The 14,680-nt window shown below is 26.7% G+C and overlaps 4 protein-coding genes across 7 annotated transcripts; 3 read left to right on the forward strand and 1 right to left on the reverse strand.

Moving 5' to 3' along the window:
* Positions 1-300: 300 nt before the first annotated feature.
* On the forward strand, positions 301-1,974 carry LOC127071896 (chromobox protein homolog 1-like). The gene is made up of 4 exons (XM_051011707.1): positions 301-448; positions 1,080-1,194; positions 1,286-1,520; positions 1,623-1,974. Exons 2-4 carry the CDS (start codon positions 1,099-1,101, stop codon positions 1,847-1,849), a joined length of 558 nt encoding a protein of 185 aa, XP_050867664.1. The 5' UTR covers positions 301-448; positions 1,080-1,098; the 3' UTR covers positions 1,850-1,974.
* Positions 1,975-2,116: 142 nt separating this feature from the next.
* On the reverse strand, positions 2,117-5,935 carry LOC127071892 (CCAAT/enhancer-binding protein zeta). The gene is made up of 5 exons (XM_051011698.1): positions 5,609-5,935; positions 4,373-5,482; positions 3,637-4,264; positions 3,156-3,566; positions 2,117-3,087 (listed from the first exon to the last, which is right to left on the reverse strand). The coding sequence occupies exons 2-5, from the start codon at positions 5,480-5,482 to the stop codon at positions 2,552-2,554; spliced, it is 2,685 nt and encodes an 894-aa protein (XP_050867655.1). The 5' UTR covers positions 5,609-5,935; the 3' UTR covers positions 2,117-2,551.
* Positions 5,936-6,247: 312 nt separating this feature from the next.
* LOC127071895 (transmembrane protein 47) lies at positions 6,248-12,469 on the forward strand. 4 transcript variants are annotated; one of them, XM_051011704.1, is made up of 6 exons: positions 6,248-6,518; positions 7,154-7,223; positions 8,615-8,801; positions 8,887-9,036; positions 9,127-9,189; positions 9,268-12,469. In XM_051011704.1, exons 2-6 carry the CDS (start codon positions 7,173-7,175, stop codon positions 9,480-9,482), a joined length of 666 nt encoding a protein of 221 aa, XP_050867661.1. In that variant the 5' UTR covers positions 6,248-6,518; positions 7,154-7,172; the 3' UTR covers positions 9,483-12,469. The 4 variants fall into 4 exon arrangements, with proteins under 4 accessions (XP_050867661.1, XP_050867663.1, XP_050867662.1 ...); XM_051011705.1 differs by lacking the exons at positions 6,248-6,518; positions 7,154-7,223 and adding an exon at positions 7,835-8,406 and having other exon boundaries at positions 9,268-9,465; positions 9,545-12,469; XM_051011706.1 differs by lacking the exon at positions 7,154-7,223.
* A 135-nt stretch (positions 12,470-12,604) lies between these two features.
* LOC127071894 (cysteine-rich with EGF-like domain protein 2) lies at positions 12,605-14,336 on the forward strand. The gene is made up of 4 exons (XM_051011701.1): positions 12,605-13,056; positions 13,188-13,845; positions 13,943-14,038; positions 14,109-14,336. Exons 1-4 carry the CDS (start codon positions 12,901-12,903, stop codon positions 14,327-14,329), a joined length of 1,131 nt encoding a protein of 376 aa, XP_050867658.1. The 5' UTR covers positions 12,605-12,900; the 3' UTR covers positions 14,330-14,336.
* Positions 14,337-14,680: the final 344 nt, after the last annotated feature.

Consider the following 14,680-nt stretch of genomic DNA (forward strand, 5'->3'; position numbering starts at 1 on the left):
TGAATCAATAAGCATGATTCTCAACGAATAAAAAATTCCAAACGCTGATGTTTTCTTTTTTAAACACCATATGGCGTTAGTCTTCACAAAACAATAATAAATAAAAATTATTACATTAATTCATAAAATATAAAATAAATTTCTTTGAATAAATTATTTATGTTTATAATGATTGAAAATTCAGGTTAATCTTTTTAAGTTTAATTAATTACATTATAAGTAATTATAAGTAAAAAAATAACTACATGATCGGCAAAATTTCCCTCTTCTTTCGATACACCGATGCCGAAACAAGCTGCAGTAACGGAAGACAACTGCGCAATCGCTAAAATTTCCCTCCGTCCGGCAACACTGAACAGCAACCGGACAGCGTAGGCGCCAGAAGTACGATACCGCGTCGGTTTATGAACTTATATACAGTGAGATTTTTGTGAATATATAATAAGAAGTAAGGAATTCATTTATGACGTACATTGTCTATGTTGTAATATGTTTTCAAGATAGAATTTTAGAGTAATTTTATTAAAGTTCAGTATAAACGAATTACTCTTATATAGCATTCGGTACTTTACCGCCATTTTCTTTGCATTAACTTATTACTTTTTCTTCTTAGTTTCTTCAAAATATACATTAATTTCGAATTGTTGCAATATTTATAATAGATTTTAATATTATCAAATTTATAAAAATTTGATTTTTATATTCTTTATCTCATAACAAATAACAAAGACTTGAATATATTATTTATATTCTATAAGCATTTTTTCTTCTTATTTTAAAAAATTGCTGAAAATTTCAAATGTAACATTATTTTTATATAATTATATTGAAATATTATAGATATATTATTAAATAAAATAGTAAATAATATATTTGACTGATACAACTAACCTAACTATACTCATATTATGAATAAGACTTATCTGTAAAATGTTTTGTATCTAAAACAACTATAAAAGTGATAACCTTATATGAAAAAATAAATAAAAAGTGTAAAAGAGAATATAGTTTGTTTGTGTGATTTATTATAATTTAAATTCAATGTTACTTTTTATATTATATTACTTTATATTTTTTAGTTGCATTACTTGAGATATAATGAGCAAGTCAAAGGAATCATCAGCTACGGAAGGAGAAGCTGAAGAAGAATTCAGTGTTGAAAAGGTCCTTGATAGAAGAGTTGTGAAAGGAAAGGTACATTGTATATTATATTTATAGTCTTATCTTATTTGAGAACAATATATGATTCACATTGATTAAAAATGTTTATAATGTAAATTTTTAGGTAGAATATTTTCTTAAATGGAAAGGTTATTCCAATGACGAAAATACATGGGAACCTGAGGAAAACCTTGATTGTCCTGATTTAATAGCACAATTTGAAGAACAACGTAAAAAAAAAGAAGCAGCAGCGTCTGGTAAAAGACACGAAGAAAAAGAACAAAAAAAGAGAAAGAGTTCTAGCACACCTACACCAACACAAGCTAAGAAAAAAGCAACAGAAGAAAAGAAACCAGAAGGTAAATATATAACAATTGAAAGTTTCATTTATACCAAACAAAACTAACTCTACCAGTAGTAAGTTTTAAGAGGTTAAAATTATATTAAAGCTTTTATTTTAGGATTTGATAGAAATTTAGAACCAGAGCGCATTATTGGAGCAACAGATTCAAGTGGAGAACTGATGTTTTTAATGAAATGGAAAGGCACAGATGATGCTGATTTAGTACCTGCTCGTGTTGCTAATGAAAAGTGCCCACAAATTGTAATTAAGTTTTATGAAGAACGCCTAACATGGCATAGTCCAGCTCATGATGAAGAAAGTTCTGCAAAACCTGACCAAGAGTAGCGTCTAGTTTCACAATATATGTACACAGCACGCTTTAGAATTTGCCGCATATAGCGACAAATTATATTGCGTGTTTTGTAAACCATCTTCGAAATATATTAATGTTGCACTGGGAGAATAACAAAGTCAAGCAATTTTTTACTAATAGTATACTAAGTGGCTAAATGCAAAGTACTTGCACATCTATCGTGACTTTGTAAGTAACATGTTACAGTCATATTGTTGAATCAAAAATGTACTAGTATATATGACAATCTAAAATTAAGAATGATTTGACTTATTTTACCAAAAAAAGATATTCATAGTGCATTAATAAAGCGTATTATTTTACTGCACTACAATATAAAGTTAACATTATTAAGCAAAAAGAAGCTTAATTATCACTAATATGATGCAAGTTTATTTACTCTTAGTGATTATTTCTTTTTTTAATACATTTTTTGTTTGCTTGTATTATTATGTAAAGAAGTAAAATACATGTATTATGTTCAAATGATTACAATTATAAGTAACAGAATAGTACAACAGAAACGAGATTTTTTATTTTAAGAAATATTAAATGTGTATTTTATCGTTTACGAGCACACATCTATTTAATCATACCAATACTTCACAAAAATAAAATATCTTATTCTGACCAAACGACTTGGTCAAATCTAAAAACTTACAAAATATAAAAAAATTAATACAAGAATTATGTTACTATCGTTTGGTTTTCTTACTGTTTTTATTATTTGATATTTTGACGCGTTTTCGTTTCTTTCTATCAAAGGATCTAGTAAGTTTCTGATTTCTTTTTGTTTCCCAATCTATTTGTTTAGAAGTGGCACCATCCATTGTATTCAATGCATTTGTACTACCATGTTTATTTTTCGTACGACTTTGTTCTTCTAACATTTGCGAAAATTTTTCTGTGGATACAAATATATCGTCTAAATTCTTTTTGTTATTCTTTTTTATCTTATGTTGTCTGATTGGATCATTGCCCTTGATGTGTTTATTTTTTATGTTTGAGATAGTTCCACTTAGATCATCATCATCATTATTGTCACTATCTTCACTAAAATATATATCGCTTAGATCTTCATCTTCTATGTCTGTTATATCAAAATCATCTACATCATCTAAACTATTATCACTTTTTTCATCAATATCTGCCTCTAAATCTGTATTGCTATTAACATCATTTTCTTCATCTTCTATGTATTCACTATTTTCAAGATCATCTATTTCATCATCTATAATGAATATTTAAATTTCAGCAAATAAAAATAAATTTTACTGTATATAAATTTTATTTCATTACCTTTTCTATTTTTTATTGTTCCAATAGCTGCAGCAATATCCAAATCATCCAAATCTTTATTGGTACTAAATTTATCTAACATTTCATTGAACTCTTCACTATTAACACTTTCACTATCAGAGTCTTTATCATTGCATATATTTGTAGATTCGCTTTTTCTTTTTAAATAATGATAAAGGAATAATTCATCTACTGGGATACGTTCTTCTGCCTCATTAAGATATGCCATACTATCAACAGGAAGAGAGCGTATACCTTTTGGTACATAACTACCACGCTGTGCCAATGGATCATTCTTCTTTTGTACCTTTTTATCTTCTAATTTTTTAGGATTTTTAAAGACATATCTGTCTAAAAATCGTATTAATGTCAAATCTTCCAAAGAATCTCCTGTATAATTAATAGCTTTTTCTAAAAATAAAATATTTTATTAAATAAAAATTAATTTATTATTAACAGCAATATATGAATGAAAAATTACCTTGAATAATTGCATTTGCAAATAAGGACACACTTGGATGGAAATGTTTAGACAATGATACAAGTTCAGCATATAAGCTTTTCATTGCATTTGCATATAAAGGATTACGGCAAAATGGATCATATGGTTTTTGTGCAATATCTTTAATGTCTGCATCAATATCTTCTTTTACATCAATATCCTGTTTTGGTAAATTTTCAGTAGTATTGATAGTAACATTCATCATAATATTTAAATCTATTTCTGGTGGAACCATAGATTCATTTTCGTCAATATTAATAATTTCTTTATTTTTTGATGAATTATTCTCTTGTGCATTAGAGAAATTATTTTCTATTTTGATGGGATTTTGAGAATGTAACAAAAAGTTCTTCAAATCCTTACGCGATTGTAGAACTTTGGATATCAAGTATAAAGTAGCACAAGCCATATTTGCAGGAAAATACAATGTAATTTGTAATATCCGTTTTATAAAAGCATACAAGCGTAACAAACTCTGATCATTTTGAAGTACGCGATATAATAGATTTAAAAAAACTGCTTGTTTCTTTGCTATACCTATTTGTGGATCCAATAATTTTTTATAGAAAGCTGTATAAAACCTGTTTGATTGATTTGTTCTTTCAACCTATATATAAAAGAGGGAATATCAATAAAAATTTATATTTTTTAACAAATCGTTTTAATAAAATATTGATTAAAAAAATTCAATGAGATTCAAAAATACTATACTTACATGATATAAAAGATTAAGTGCATTTAATGAAACATTAAAAGATCCAATATGTACAACTTTATATACAGAGTCAATATGATCACGTAATAAAACTGAATCCATTTTTGCAAAATGATATGCTCTGCTAACTCCTGTTAAGATTGCTGCCATCATTCTGCTATCTGGCTCTCCTTTTTTCAAACATGCTTTGAAGAATGCAAAATATACTTCTATAAGAGAAGTTGCTATTTCGTCATCTGCTGTTTTTAATACAAATTGTGTTAAGAGACAAATTGCATAATATTGTGCACGTTGTCCTACATTCTTCCTAAATAATAGCTTTTCCACTTCTTTTAATACAACAAACTTCATATTGGAATGTTCATATAACAATTTTTTTAAACAAAATACAGCTTTTGAACCTACTTTGCAATGTGGATCACCAATTTTATTTACAATCAATTCTAACAATTTATGTTCTTGTTCAGCATTTCCAATTAACAAATCTGTCATTACAGATATTGCTTTCTCACGATTTGTATCCACTGTATCTGAGGCAATATTTGCAAGTGACAAAACAAAATTTTCATACTGTTCACGCAATTGATCTTCAAAAAACCAATGTGCCAATAATTTTTTTCTAGATCCATCTATCTTATTTATTTGATCCGACGTTTGCAAGTTATCTATTTTATCTAAATCCTGCTCTTCAAATTTTAAGAGTTTATATTTAGGATGAAGTAAGTCGGATAAAAAAAGATCTTTTAAAGCAGTTATAATCATGTTGCATTGATTGTGTTTAGCTGCTTTTACTTGAGAAATAAGAGATATTAGTTGCACAAGATTATATTTTGGATTATCTTGTATCAAAACAACTGCTGCTGCAACTTTATCAGAAGTTGTACCACGTGTTAATGCAGTTTTTAACCACATAATTTCTGAATTTCGAGAGTGTGACTGTTTTAATTGAAAAGCTGAAGTGTCTGCATTAAGATACTTCTTTCCTTCCTCTTTTAAATTTAACACTTCAAAATCTGTTTTTGCATGCTTGTAAGATACTTCTGCTTTAGGAAACTCCTCGTACCACTTAGAAACATTTTTATTTTTAATATCACTTCCATGTCCTTTCATCTGGAATAAGTATTTTCCAAACATTAAATGAATGTATTATATAAAATAAAGTAATTTCTTAGGATTTTATAGAATTAAATTAAACTCAATGTATGTAATACAAACATAATATATTTTGTTATTTACCTTTACGTATGTAATAATTATATTTTACTTCACAAATATAACTTTTTAATATCTACTATAAATACAAAAAAGAAATGTATCTTTTAAATATACTTAAGTATATTCATTTTCTCTGTAGAATTAACATTCAGATACCTGAACTGAATTAAACTGAACATGTGCTTGAGACGAAACTCTTAATACTAATTCCTACCAATAGTGGCACTACAATCTGCGTCTTATAATAATACCGATAATGTAGAGTATGAAAGTGAAAATAAAAATAAAAATAAACATCCACAAAATTAGATAATAAATATCTATTAGAATCGATACGTGATATAAACAAATGGATAATGTTTATAAAATATACAAGAATATGTACATATGTGTATATGTTTACACGCACTTATTAGATATATAATAAATTTAAGTTTCAAATTCTCGTTTACAAAACTAGAGATTGTAATAAGTAAATAATATCTTTTTGATAATAAAAAAAACTTTTGGAATTAAAATATAAAAATTCTCTTTTTCTGCTTATATTTATTTCTCAATTTAATAACAAACGCCATGTTGGATCTTATCTCATTTCTAAAAGTATGTCGACCAGAGGTCTCTACAAACACACTTGAGTACTTGACATGGGTGTTCCCTTTCCTTAGATGACACATACATACATGAATCAGTGCGAAGAGTCGGTCAACAATGAGATCTACACATTAATTTAATGTAGTATGATTCTGGATGGCCAGTTTTAAGATTTGACTACTTCAATTCTTTTTTCAGTATAATTATTTTCTATTTGTGCAATCGTATTAACTAAAAACGATGAGAAACTGTGTCAATATTAAAATGAAATTGTAGATAATAGTAATACAAAAGCGACAACGCGACATTCGACAATGATCAAATGGATTTGTAAAATATCGTAAGTGAACAATTATTATTTTCAGAAGATAAATCTATGGGTAATGAAAGAAATAGTATAAATTATAACAATGTAATACAATATCTACGTAAATGTTACAAAAACTATATTTCATAGATAGATACTTTTATACAATGAAATAATTATCTGTACTTTGCTTAAGCTCTTATCAGTTCATTTTGATTATGTAGTATGATGGAGAATTTTATATTATCTCACGTTTAATATATATATAATAAAATCAAAGGTTGTATGTGATATTCTATACAACAGACGAAGGTAATATAAATTATAATGTTATTACCTATTTCACTACGATCCTTTTTACCTATATCATTATATAAAGTATTATAGTTACAACTAATCATTTTATTTTACTATTTATTTATATTTGATTTTAGATATGTAATTACATACTTATACAAGCAAAGTTATTTCAATACTATTTTCTTTATTAATGATCCAAAATAAATTTAGTACGATACAACATCCATACACCAATTTTCAATGCTTTATTTTTATTTTATTATTTTTGTTATGTTATTATTTCTAAGAATGATTATAATTGATTTCTTTTTTCAGTTATATGAGTTTATATATTTTGTTTATGACACATTGATTTTTATTTATTACAGTTTATAATCTTAGAAAGCTATGGCACAAACTACAACAATTGAAACAGTTACTGTCACAAGACCTTTAAAGGTAAGGTAATGTTAACTATGAAAAGATTGTTTTCAAAATAGATAAATCTTCTACTATGCTATTCTCTTTTATGAAAATATTCAAGTTCAAATGATCAAACTATGATTGCTCCTCATGATGCATAAAAAAAGAATATAAAAAAAAGGATGAATTACTTCACACTTAAATAAAATAGAAGTTTGATATATAAAGTCAATAATAGGTTAAGTATGCATATCAAAAAAAAAAGTAAATACTGCTATATATACACAGTAGTATTACTGTTTCTATCTAAAAAAAAAAGAAATAAAAACAATGATATAATAGTTATTTCTATTCATGAGAACAAAGTTAGTATTAAATGAAAAATAAACATTGTTAGATTACAATAAATAATAATAAAAGAAATGGTAGGGAGGTAGAAATAAAAAAAAAAAAAACAAAAAAGAAAAAAGACAGAAATGATAAGATGGAGGTGAGATCCGGTAACAAAGAAAAGATCTGATAGAAAGCAGGAAGAAAAAGAAACTGGGAAAGTAGAGGATTGGGGCCAGGTGGTAATGGGGTTGGGAGTTGCGTAGAGCAACGAGGAGGGAGAGGGGGAGGGCGAGGAGGAGGAGGAGGAGGAGGATCGCGCAGCATCGGCCCGGACGCTGCGCCAGGCATTTAATGGGCGCAGCTGGGCGCAGCCTCTTTCGTAGGAAGCTTCTCTTTACGAGCCCCACGACAATTTCTTCTTGGTTCACCTTTGCTTTTTAAGTGACTAATAGTTGTATGAATTCTCTGAACGATCTGCGATATTCTAGTGACGTTTTGATAATAAACAAATTCCTTACGTTCATTCGTAAAAGTTTTATTGTCGATCGTTCAACTACCTTTTACGAAAGTGCGTCCCCACTCTCGTGTATTCGTCGTCTTGTATCCATCCATCGATTCATCTGCTCATTGACGCGAGCTTGCTAAATGCACTTTCGTTCTTCTCATTTAATAAATCACGAAAGAGTATACGATGTTCCTTAAACAACACTATTTGTTAAGAGGTGCAAGGTGTTCATGAACGTCAGTTTCCATTATTTTTTTTAAAGATAGTCTAATAATCGTTTGTCTATAACAAGACGCGACTGTCTCAGATACAAGCTTCTAGTATAAAATGATCATGTATACAGTCGCGGAAGAACACATAAGTGATAATGAGATTGCACAGGTATACATTGTCATTAATTGATACTTTTAAAATATACATCCAATATCTTAATTAATATCTGTGATGTAAATGAATAGAGCATAATTGGTACAGAATAGTTTTTTCAAGTGTCTAGTTTTTTATATAAAGTATCGTTATGTTATTATTTATTTTATGCAAGCAATCTACATTATTTACAAATATGATAAATGATTATTTTTATTTATAGGTAATAGCATTCATATGCGGGGTCATAGTGATACTTTTAATGATAATGGGACTTGCATCTACGGATTGGCTAATGGCCCTAGGATGGAGACAAGGACTTTTTGTACATTGCATCGAAGAAGGTGCACCAACTCCACTGCCATTTAATATGCCAGATCCACAAGGATGTTATCAAGCTAGAGATGTTGGTAAGAAAATAAAAAATATTTCTGTTTTGTATTCTTACAGTGAAATTCAAACAATAAAAACATTGATCCATTTTTCTTTTTATAGCATATATAAAAGCTGCAGCTACCTTGTGTGTGATATGCCTCTTATCAGATATTATGGCAACAGTTTTAACGGGTCTTGGATTAAGATCACAAGATCATAGAGAAAAGCATAAATTCTATAGATTTGCTGTTTTATGTATGGGTATTGCTCGTAAGTATAGTAAAATTGAACTACATATACACACATGCATACTATAAATTGTTTTTGTAATTTATTTATTTATTTATTTATTTATTTCAGTTGTATGTCTCTTAACTGCATTGGTAATTTATCCTGTGTGCTTTGCCACAGAACTTAATCTTGGTAAATTTTTAACTATTGTTTATACATTATATTGTTCTATAACTATTGTTTATTTCAAGATTATTAAAATAATTATAGGGAATAGAACAATGTGGGAATTTGGATGGGCATATGGTGTTGGATGGGGTGCAGCTATATTTTTGTTTGGTGGAGCAGTATTACTTTTATGCGACAAAGAAAGTGAAGAAATTTATTATAAGGAAAGAAAAATAGTTCGCAACGAGATGGGAGGAGGTAGTTCAATGGCTGGTATGGGACATCATGGTGGACGAAGTGGTACGCAACTAGCCTAGTGGCATTGCACCCTGCCCGATGTTGTACTCTAGGTGATTCTTTTCTTTTTTTGTTCTCACAGTTTGATACCCATGCGAAGAGTTGTATACGTGTATATGAAAATGAACAGTTTTTATACATGTTACCTGCATGTTAGATCAGAATATATTGGAGTTACAGACGGTTTGGTGTAAAATATATGGAACATGTCGAGCAAACATTGCTGAAATTACAAAAGTATCTATCAGTTGACTGAACATAATTTTTTTAGTAAATAGTTACCATTTGGAATTATCATGGGAATTATAGTAATTAATACAATTTTGGGACCATTGTTATTTTAAGTTTTTGTCTACAGTATTATATAATCTTTATATATTCTAAATTTATAATTGTTTTAGAAAATTATTTCTTTTACATAATTTAGTTTGCCAAGTTAATTCCGGATGTATAAAAATAAATTTACTTTTTGATAATTATTACAATTATCTCATGAAATGTTCAAATCAATATTACATGTAGTAAAATTATTAATATTGTTTTATATTATTTATGTAAGTGTATACATATTATTTTCGCAATTAACATAAGTTATTTCGGTATAATTTACAGTAAAGCACAAACATAATAGATGAAATATTGAACAATATTGCTGACCAATTCTAAAATGACTTGAAGTAAAGAAGCTTGTGTTCTTTTTTTTTTCTATTTTAGTTGTTATGTATCTTGTTTTTTACGAGTAAAATATTTACATTATGTTACCATTTTTAAGAAATACATAAAATTTTGATAAGTAGAAAATATATTAATAAGTATCATTAATTTATGTATTTTATTTATTGTTACTTATCAATAGTGCAGCCTTTTTTTACATATATAAGTTAGGTTTCATACTAATGAGGTATCTTCCAAGCTTAAGATATTCATGGGTCTTCTTTTAAATATAATTAAATAATTAATTAAAATTATAATATACAAATTTATAAATTTACTTATTTATGTCATACTTATAATTAATATTGCTTGGATATAGCAGGCTCTAAATAATTATTATGATTTACTTACTATTGGTAGTCAATACTTTTATTATATATAGAATTTATATAATATTTAGAAATTTTTAATTTCTATTATTTGATTGCTATTTACAAAATTATAATTAAATATTTGCTTTGACATTTATTGTCACGAGCTGATCTTATAAATAAAAATGATTTATATTTGTAACATAAATTATATGTTTATATTAACATTTTTATAAATTTAGTAAATTGATATATACTCATACAAGAATATAGCTTATTATATTTTAAGTTTTTGTTTAATAATATTTTTTGTAATATGAATGATTTATATTTCTGTATTTAATAGAATATTTCCCAAGTACAGTCAACTGAAACAGCAGTAAGAGCAAGTATCAAACAAATTTTGATAAACTCGTATAAAATGTTCATTTCTGTAAATATAAATACATTAATAATATCAAGACTCTACAATCGCGGTAAAACAAAATTTATGTAAATTATAATTCCAAAGTATGAAATGATATAACAAAATTTCTGATAATGTTTTACATCGATTAATGGGTTGTAATAAGTGAACATCCCTTTTTTCATTTTTATGTAATCCAAGACAAAATCTTTTATTGTGAAAAAGGAATATCTCTTTAATTAGAAATATTTTCTATGAACCAAATACACTCTTAGTTAAAATACCATATTACAGATTCTATAAGTCTTTAACACAATGGAGGCAGCTCGGGCAGGTATTGTCATTACGTTATTTGCATTATATACATGTACGTATATGTACATATAAGTATCTTATAAATACTTGTAATAGTATGGTAATACATCTATGGTTATTGTAATATTATTAATATGTTGTACATGCAATTTTCACAACATGATATATGGATGACCATGCATTTTATGAGAGCTTTATATGCAATGTTCGATTATATGTATATGCATTGTCAGTACATAAACCTAAGTTTATATTTAGAAATGTTAATTTATGTTAACACATATACATATACAATTAACGTTCCAGTAAATTTTTATATGATATTAAACTAAACAAGACTGCGTTACATATAATATTGTTAGAAACAAAAAATATCATAAAGTATTGTAAATTGTATTGTCGACCAATATTTAAAACATATTTAAACTTTTGCAGTGAACAACGTTACGAAAAATCTAAGTCAATTCTAATCTTAGTAAAGTCATTAATTAGAAGTATAATATTTTGCCATATATTTTTTGTCCCATATAATATGGCAAATTTTCACAAAGGCATTTTAGATAACAATAAAATTTGAAATTAGTGAGGTAATCTATTATTTGTAATGAATTAATATTTATATATCAAAATCATCACATAAAATCATGTGAAGTTAATAACTCTGGGATTTATTTCAGCAAGTCTATATATATATATTATCAGTAATATATTAAGTATATATTTATTAATGAGAAACAGTATATATAATGGCTAATATTAAATTAGTGTCTGATTTATTAGACTGTAGTTGCAATAACTCTATAGTTCCATTTGATTCCTAATTCCGTAAATGTATATTGATATATTAATTTAATCGAAACTATGAATCAATAGTTTCTTACACGAATTGTCCGTAGAAATAATAATTAATTGATCTATAGTTATAAAGAAATACACATCTCATTATTAATGAAGAAAAAGAAAACAAAATATATCGTTGGTAGTATTAAATAAATTACTAATACTACATTTAGCATTTATTAGTATTTCGTACAATAGACGTAGGGAATATAATACAGATACTATGCATATCGTAATAATATTATAGAAAAAAAAAAAAAAACAGTACTGGTGTAATAAAAATTGTAAATCCGCTTGTCTTCTTGTTAGAAGTCTACAAAGAACATATAGACTTATGTATAATGTGTAATAGTCCGCCGCATTTTAATGTGAACCTCCCATATTGTACAAAGAAAAAAAATATATATACATCTACATTTAAGAGATACTATTCTATACTTACTTTATTGTGGTTTGTGAACTCAAACAAATAATATAAAATAGATAAAAAAAATGATTTTATATCATTTAAGTTTTTTCAAAATATCAATTGATTTGGCGCCCTTCATTTGAAATGACAAAACTTTTGAAATTACTTACTAGGTAGCGCTTTGATGATCGAAACGCTATCTATCGTGTTTTTTATAAACACTCATCAACCTAATCAACTTATCTGCGCAGACGTATCATGTACACGATAAAATTTTTTGATATCGCATGGGATAGGTACCTATTTATGTTTAGAAAAGGATGTTTATTATTTAAATAATAAAATTTATATTAATATACTAATTTAATGTGTTATATTAAGCATTATTTTCATGTTAGAAAATATATTTTTTAAGTCATAAATTATATTATTTTTATATTATAATGCACAATAAATCTATTTTATTTGTCTTTCTCATTGTTTTTTGCTTTTGTGAAATTAATTATGTTGAATGTATAAAATCTAATAAAAACGAATTACAAAGTGAAAAATATCCACCATGTGCTGCTTGTAAAATACTTATCAATAGTTTTAAAAATGTAAGGTTTGTTTTTTAACTAAGTAATTATTATTAAGTTTCATTTTAATTAATTGTCTGTCTAATGGTATAATTAAGATTTAATAAAACAATGAATGTATTTTTAAATAATGTTCAAGTACTTTTTTGTAGGGTTTAGAACGTACAAGTCGTGGAAAATTTGAAGGTGGTGATAGTGCATGGGAAGAAGATAAGTTAGGTTCTTATGCAAGAAGTGAAGTACGTCTCATTGAAATACAAGAACATTTATGTAAGGAAGTAGAGCGTGGTAAAGATCAATGTCATTCCATAGCAGAAGAATTAGAAAATAAAATAGAAGAATGGTGGTTTAAACATCAAAATACCTATCCAGATATATTTGATTATTTATGTATAGAGCAAACAGAACGTTGTTGTCCAAAAGATCATTATGGTCCCCAATGTATACAATGTCCAGGTTTTCCAGATAATGTTTGTAACAAAAATGGTAAATGTAAAGGTGCAGGTACAAGAAAAGGGAATGGTAAATGTCTTTGTGACAAAGGCTATTATGGAGAAACATGTAATGATTGTGCACCAGGCTATTATGAATCTTATAAGGATGAAAATAAATTACTATGTTCTACTTGTCATGCTGCATGCAATGGTTCTTGCAAAGGGCCAGGACCCAAAGATTGTGAGATGTGTTCTCATGGGTGGTATATGATAGATGGACAAGGTTGTTTTGATATTAATGAATGCTTAAAAAGTGATGAATCTTGTCCAGGAAATCAATTTTGTGTCAATAAAGAAGGAGGTTTTACATGTCTAGGTAAACTTATAAATTTAAGAAAAATATTAAGATGCTAAAATATCTGTTATTTAGAACTAATATTTAATAAATGTTTTGTGTTATTTTAAATTTGTAGGATGTGATAAAGCTTGTAATGGTTGTACTGGAGATGGACCAGATATGTGTATAAAATGTGCAGATGACTATCATAAAAAAGATAATTTGTGCATAAGTATATATTTTATTATTCGTAGATATTATACTAAATTAATTTGAGGTAGTAATTAATATATATATTTCAGATTCAGATCTTCTTGGTCGCAAGAGACATGAAAATTTTGCACGATATGCAACATACCTTGGTCTTTGTGTAGCAACATGTATTATTTTACAACGAAATATATATGTAGCAAGTGTTATAGGTATATTAGTTGCAGTTTATATATCAGTGTCTGAGTATATGATTGCTCATAGTAATATTCAAGATACAACAGCTAATATGGATATCTTAGGACCAGCTTGACTAAATCGGAAGATATAGCTTCAATATATATTAGTTTTAATAAATATTTCATAATTTTTATGAATGTAATTATTTAATAATATTGTATCGGACAAAAATATTTATACAATAATTGATGGCGTTTTATTGTTATTTTGCTAACTTTATTTTTTCTTTCCTTTTAATATAGTTTTATTTAACATTGTGTACAATTTTGTGACTTACAGTTATATTAAAAAAATTATTATATTATAAAGTAGACAAAATTTACATTTAATATATTTTCTATAATAATTTATATTTAGAAATTATCTAATCGTATTAAATGCCATTTAATACATGTAATAACCAATAGATGGCGTATAAATATTA

Source organism: Vespula vulgaris, chromosome 23 (genome assembly GCF_905475345.1).
Source record: "Vespula vulgaris chromosome 23, iyVesVulg1.1, whole genome shotgun sequence".
Lineage (NCBI taxonomy): Eukaryota > Metazoa > Arthropoda > Insecta > Hymenoptera > Vespidae > Vespula > Vespula vulgaris.

What these genes read in the sequence shown, in the direction of transcription:
- LOC127071895 (XM_051011703.1), top strand. Translation starts at nt 8,353, where the DNA reads ATGATCATGTATACAGTCGCGGAAGAACACATAAGTGATAATGAGATT. An exon ending in GTGATAATGAGATTGCACAG is followed by an intron (nt 8,407 to 8,614) that starts GTATACATTGTC and finishes TTTTATTTATAG; the next exon opens with GTAATAGCATTCATATGCGG. An exon ending in TTTATGTATGGGTATTGCTC is followed by an intron (nt 9,037 to 9,126) that starts GTAAGTATAGTA and finishes TATTTATTTCAG; the next exon opens with TTGTATGTCTCTTAACTGCA.
- LOC127071896 (XM_051011707.1), top strand. Translation starts at nt 1,099, where the DNA reads ATGAGCAAGTCAAAGGAATCATCAGCTACGGAAGGAGAAGCTGAAGAA. An exon ending in GAAGAGTTGTGAAAGGAAAG is followed by an intron (nt 1,195 to 1,285) that starts GTACATTGTATA and finishes GTAAATTTTTAG; the next exon opens with GTAGAATATTTTCTTAAATG. An exon ending in AGAAGAAAAGAAACCAGAAG is followed by an intron (nt 1,521 to 1,622) that starts GTAAATATATAA and finishes CTTTTATTTTAG; the next exon opens with GATTTGATAGAAATTTAGAA.
- LOC127071894 (XM_051011701.1), top strand. Translation starts at nt 12,901, where the DNA reads ATGCACAATAAATCTATTTTATTTGTCTTTCTCATTGTTTTTTGCTTT. An exon ending in TTATCAATAGTTTTAAAAAT is followed by an intron (nt 13,057 to 13,187) that starts GTAAGGTTTGTT and finishes ACTTTTTTGTAG; the next exon opens with GGTTTAGAACGTACAAGTCG. An exon ending in AGGAGGTTTTACATGTCTAG is followed by an intron (nt 13,846 to 13,942) that starts GTAAACTTATAA and finishes TTAAATTTGTAG; the next exon opens with GATGTGATAAAGCTTGTAAT.
- LOC127071892 (XM_051011698.1), bottom strand. Translation starts at nt 5,482, where the DNA reads ATGAAAGGACATGGAAGTGATATTAAAAATAAAAATGTTTCTAAGTGG. An exon ending in CACTTAATCTTTTATATCAT is followed by an intron (nt 4,265 to 4,372) that starts GTAAGTATAGTA and finishes TTTTATATATAG; the next exon opens with GTTGAAAGAACAAATCAATC. An exon ending in AACAATAAAAAATAGAAAAG is followed by an intron (nt 3,088 to 3,155) that starts GTAATGAAATAA and finishes TATTCATTATAG; the next exon opens with ATGATGAAATAGATGATCTT.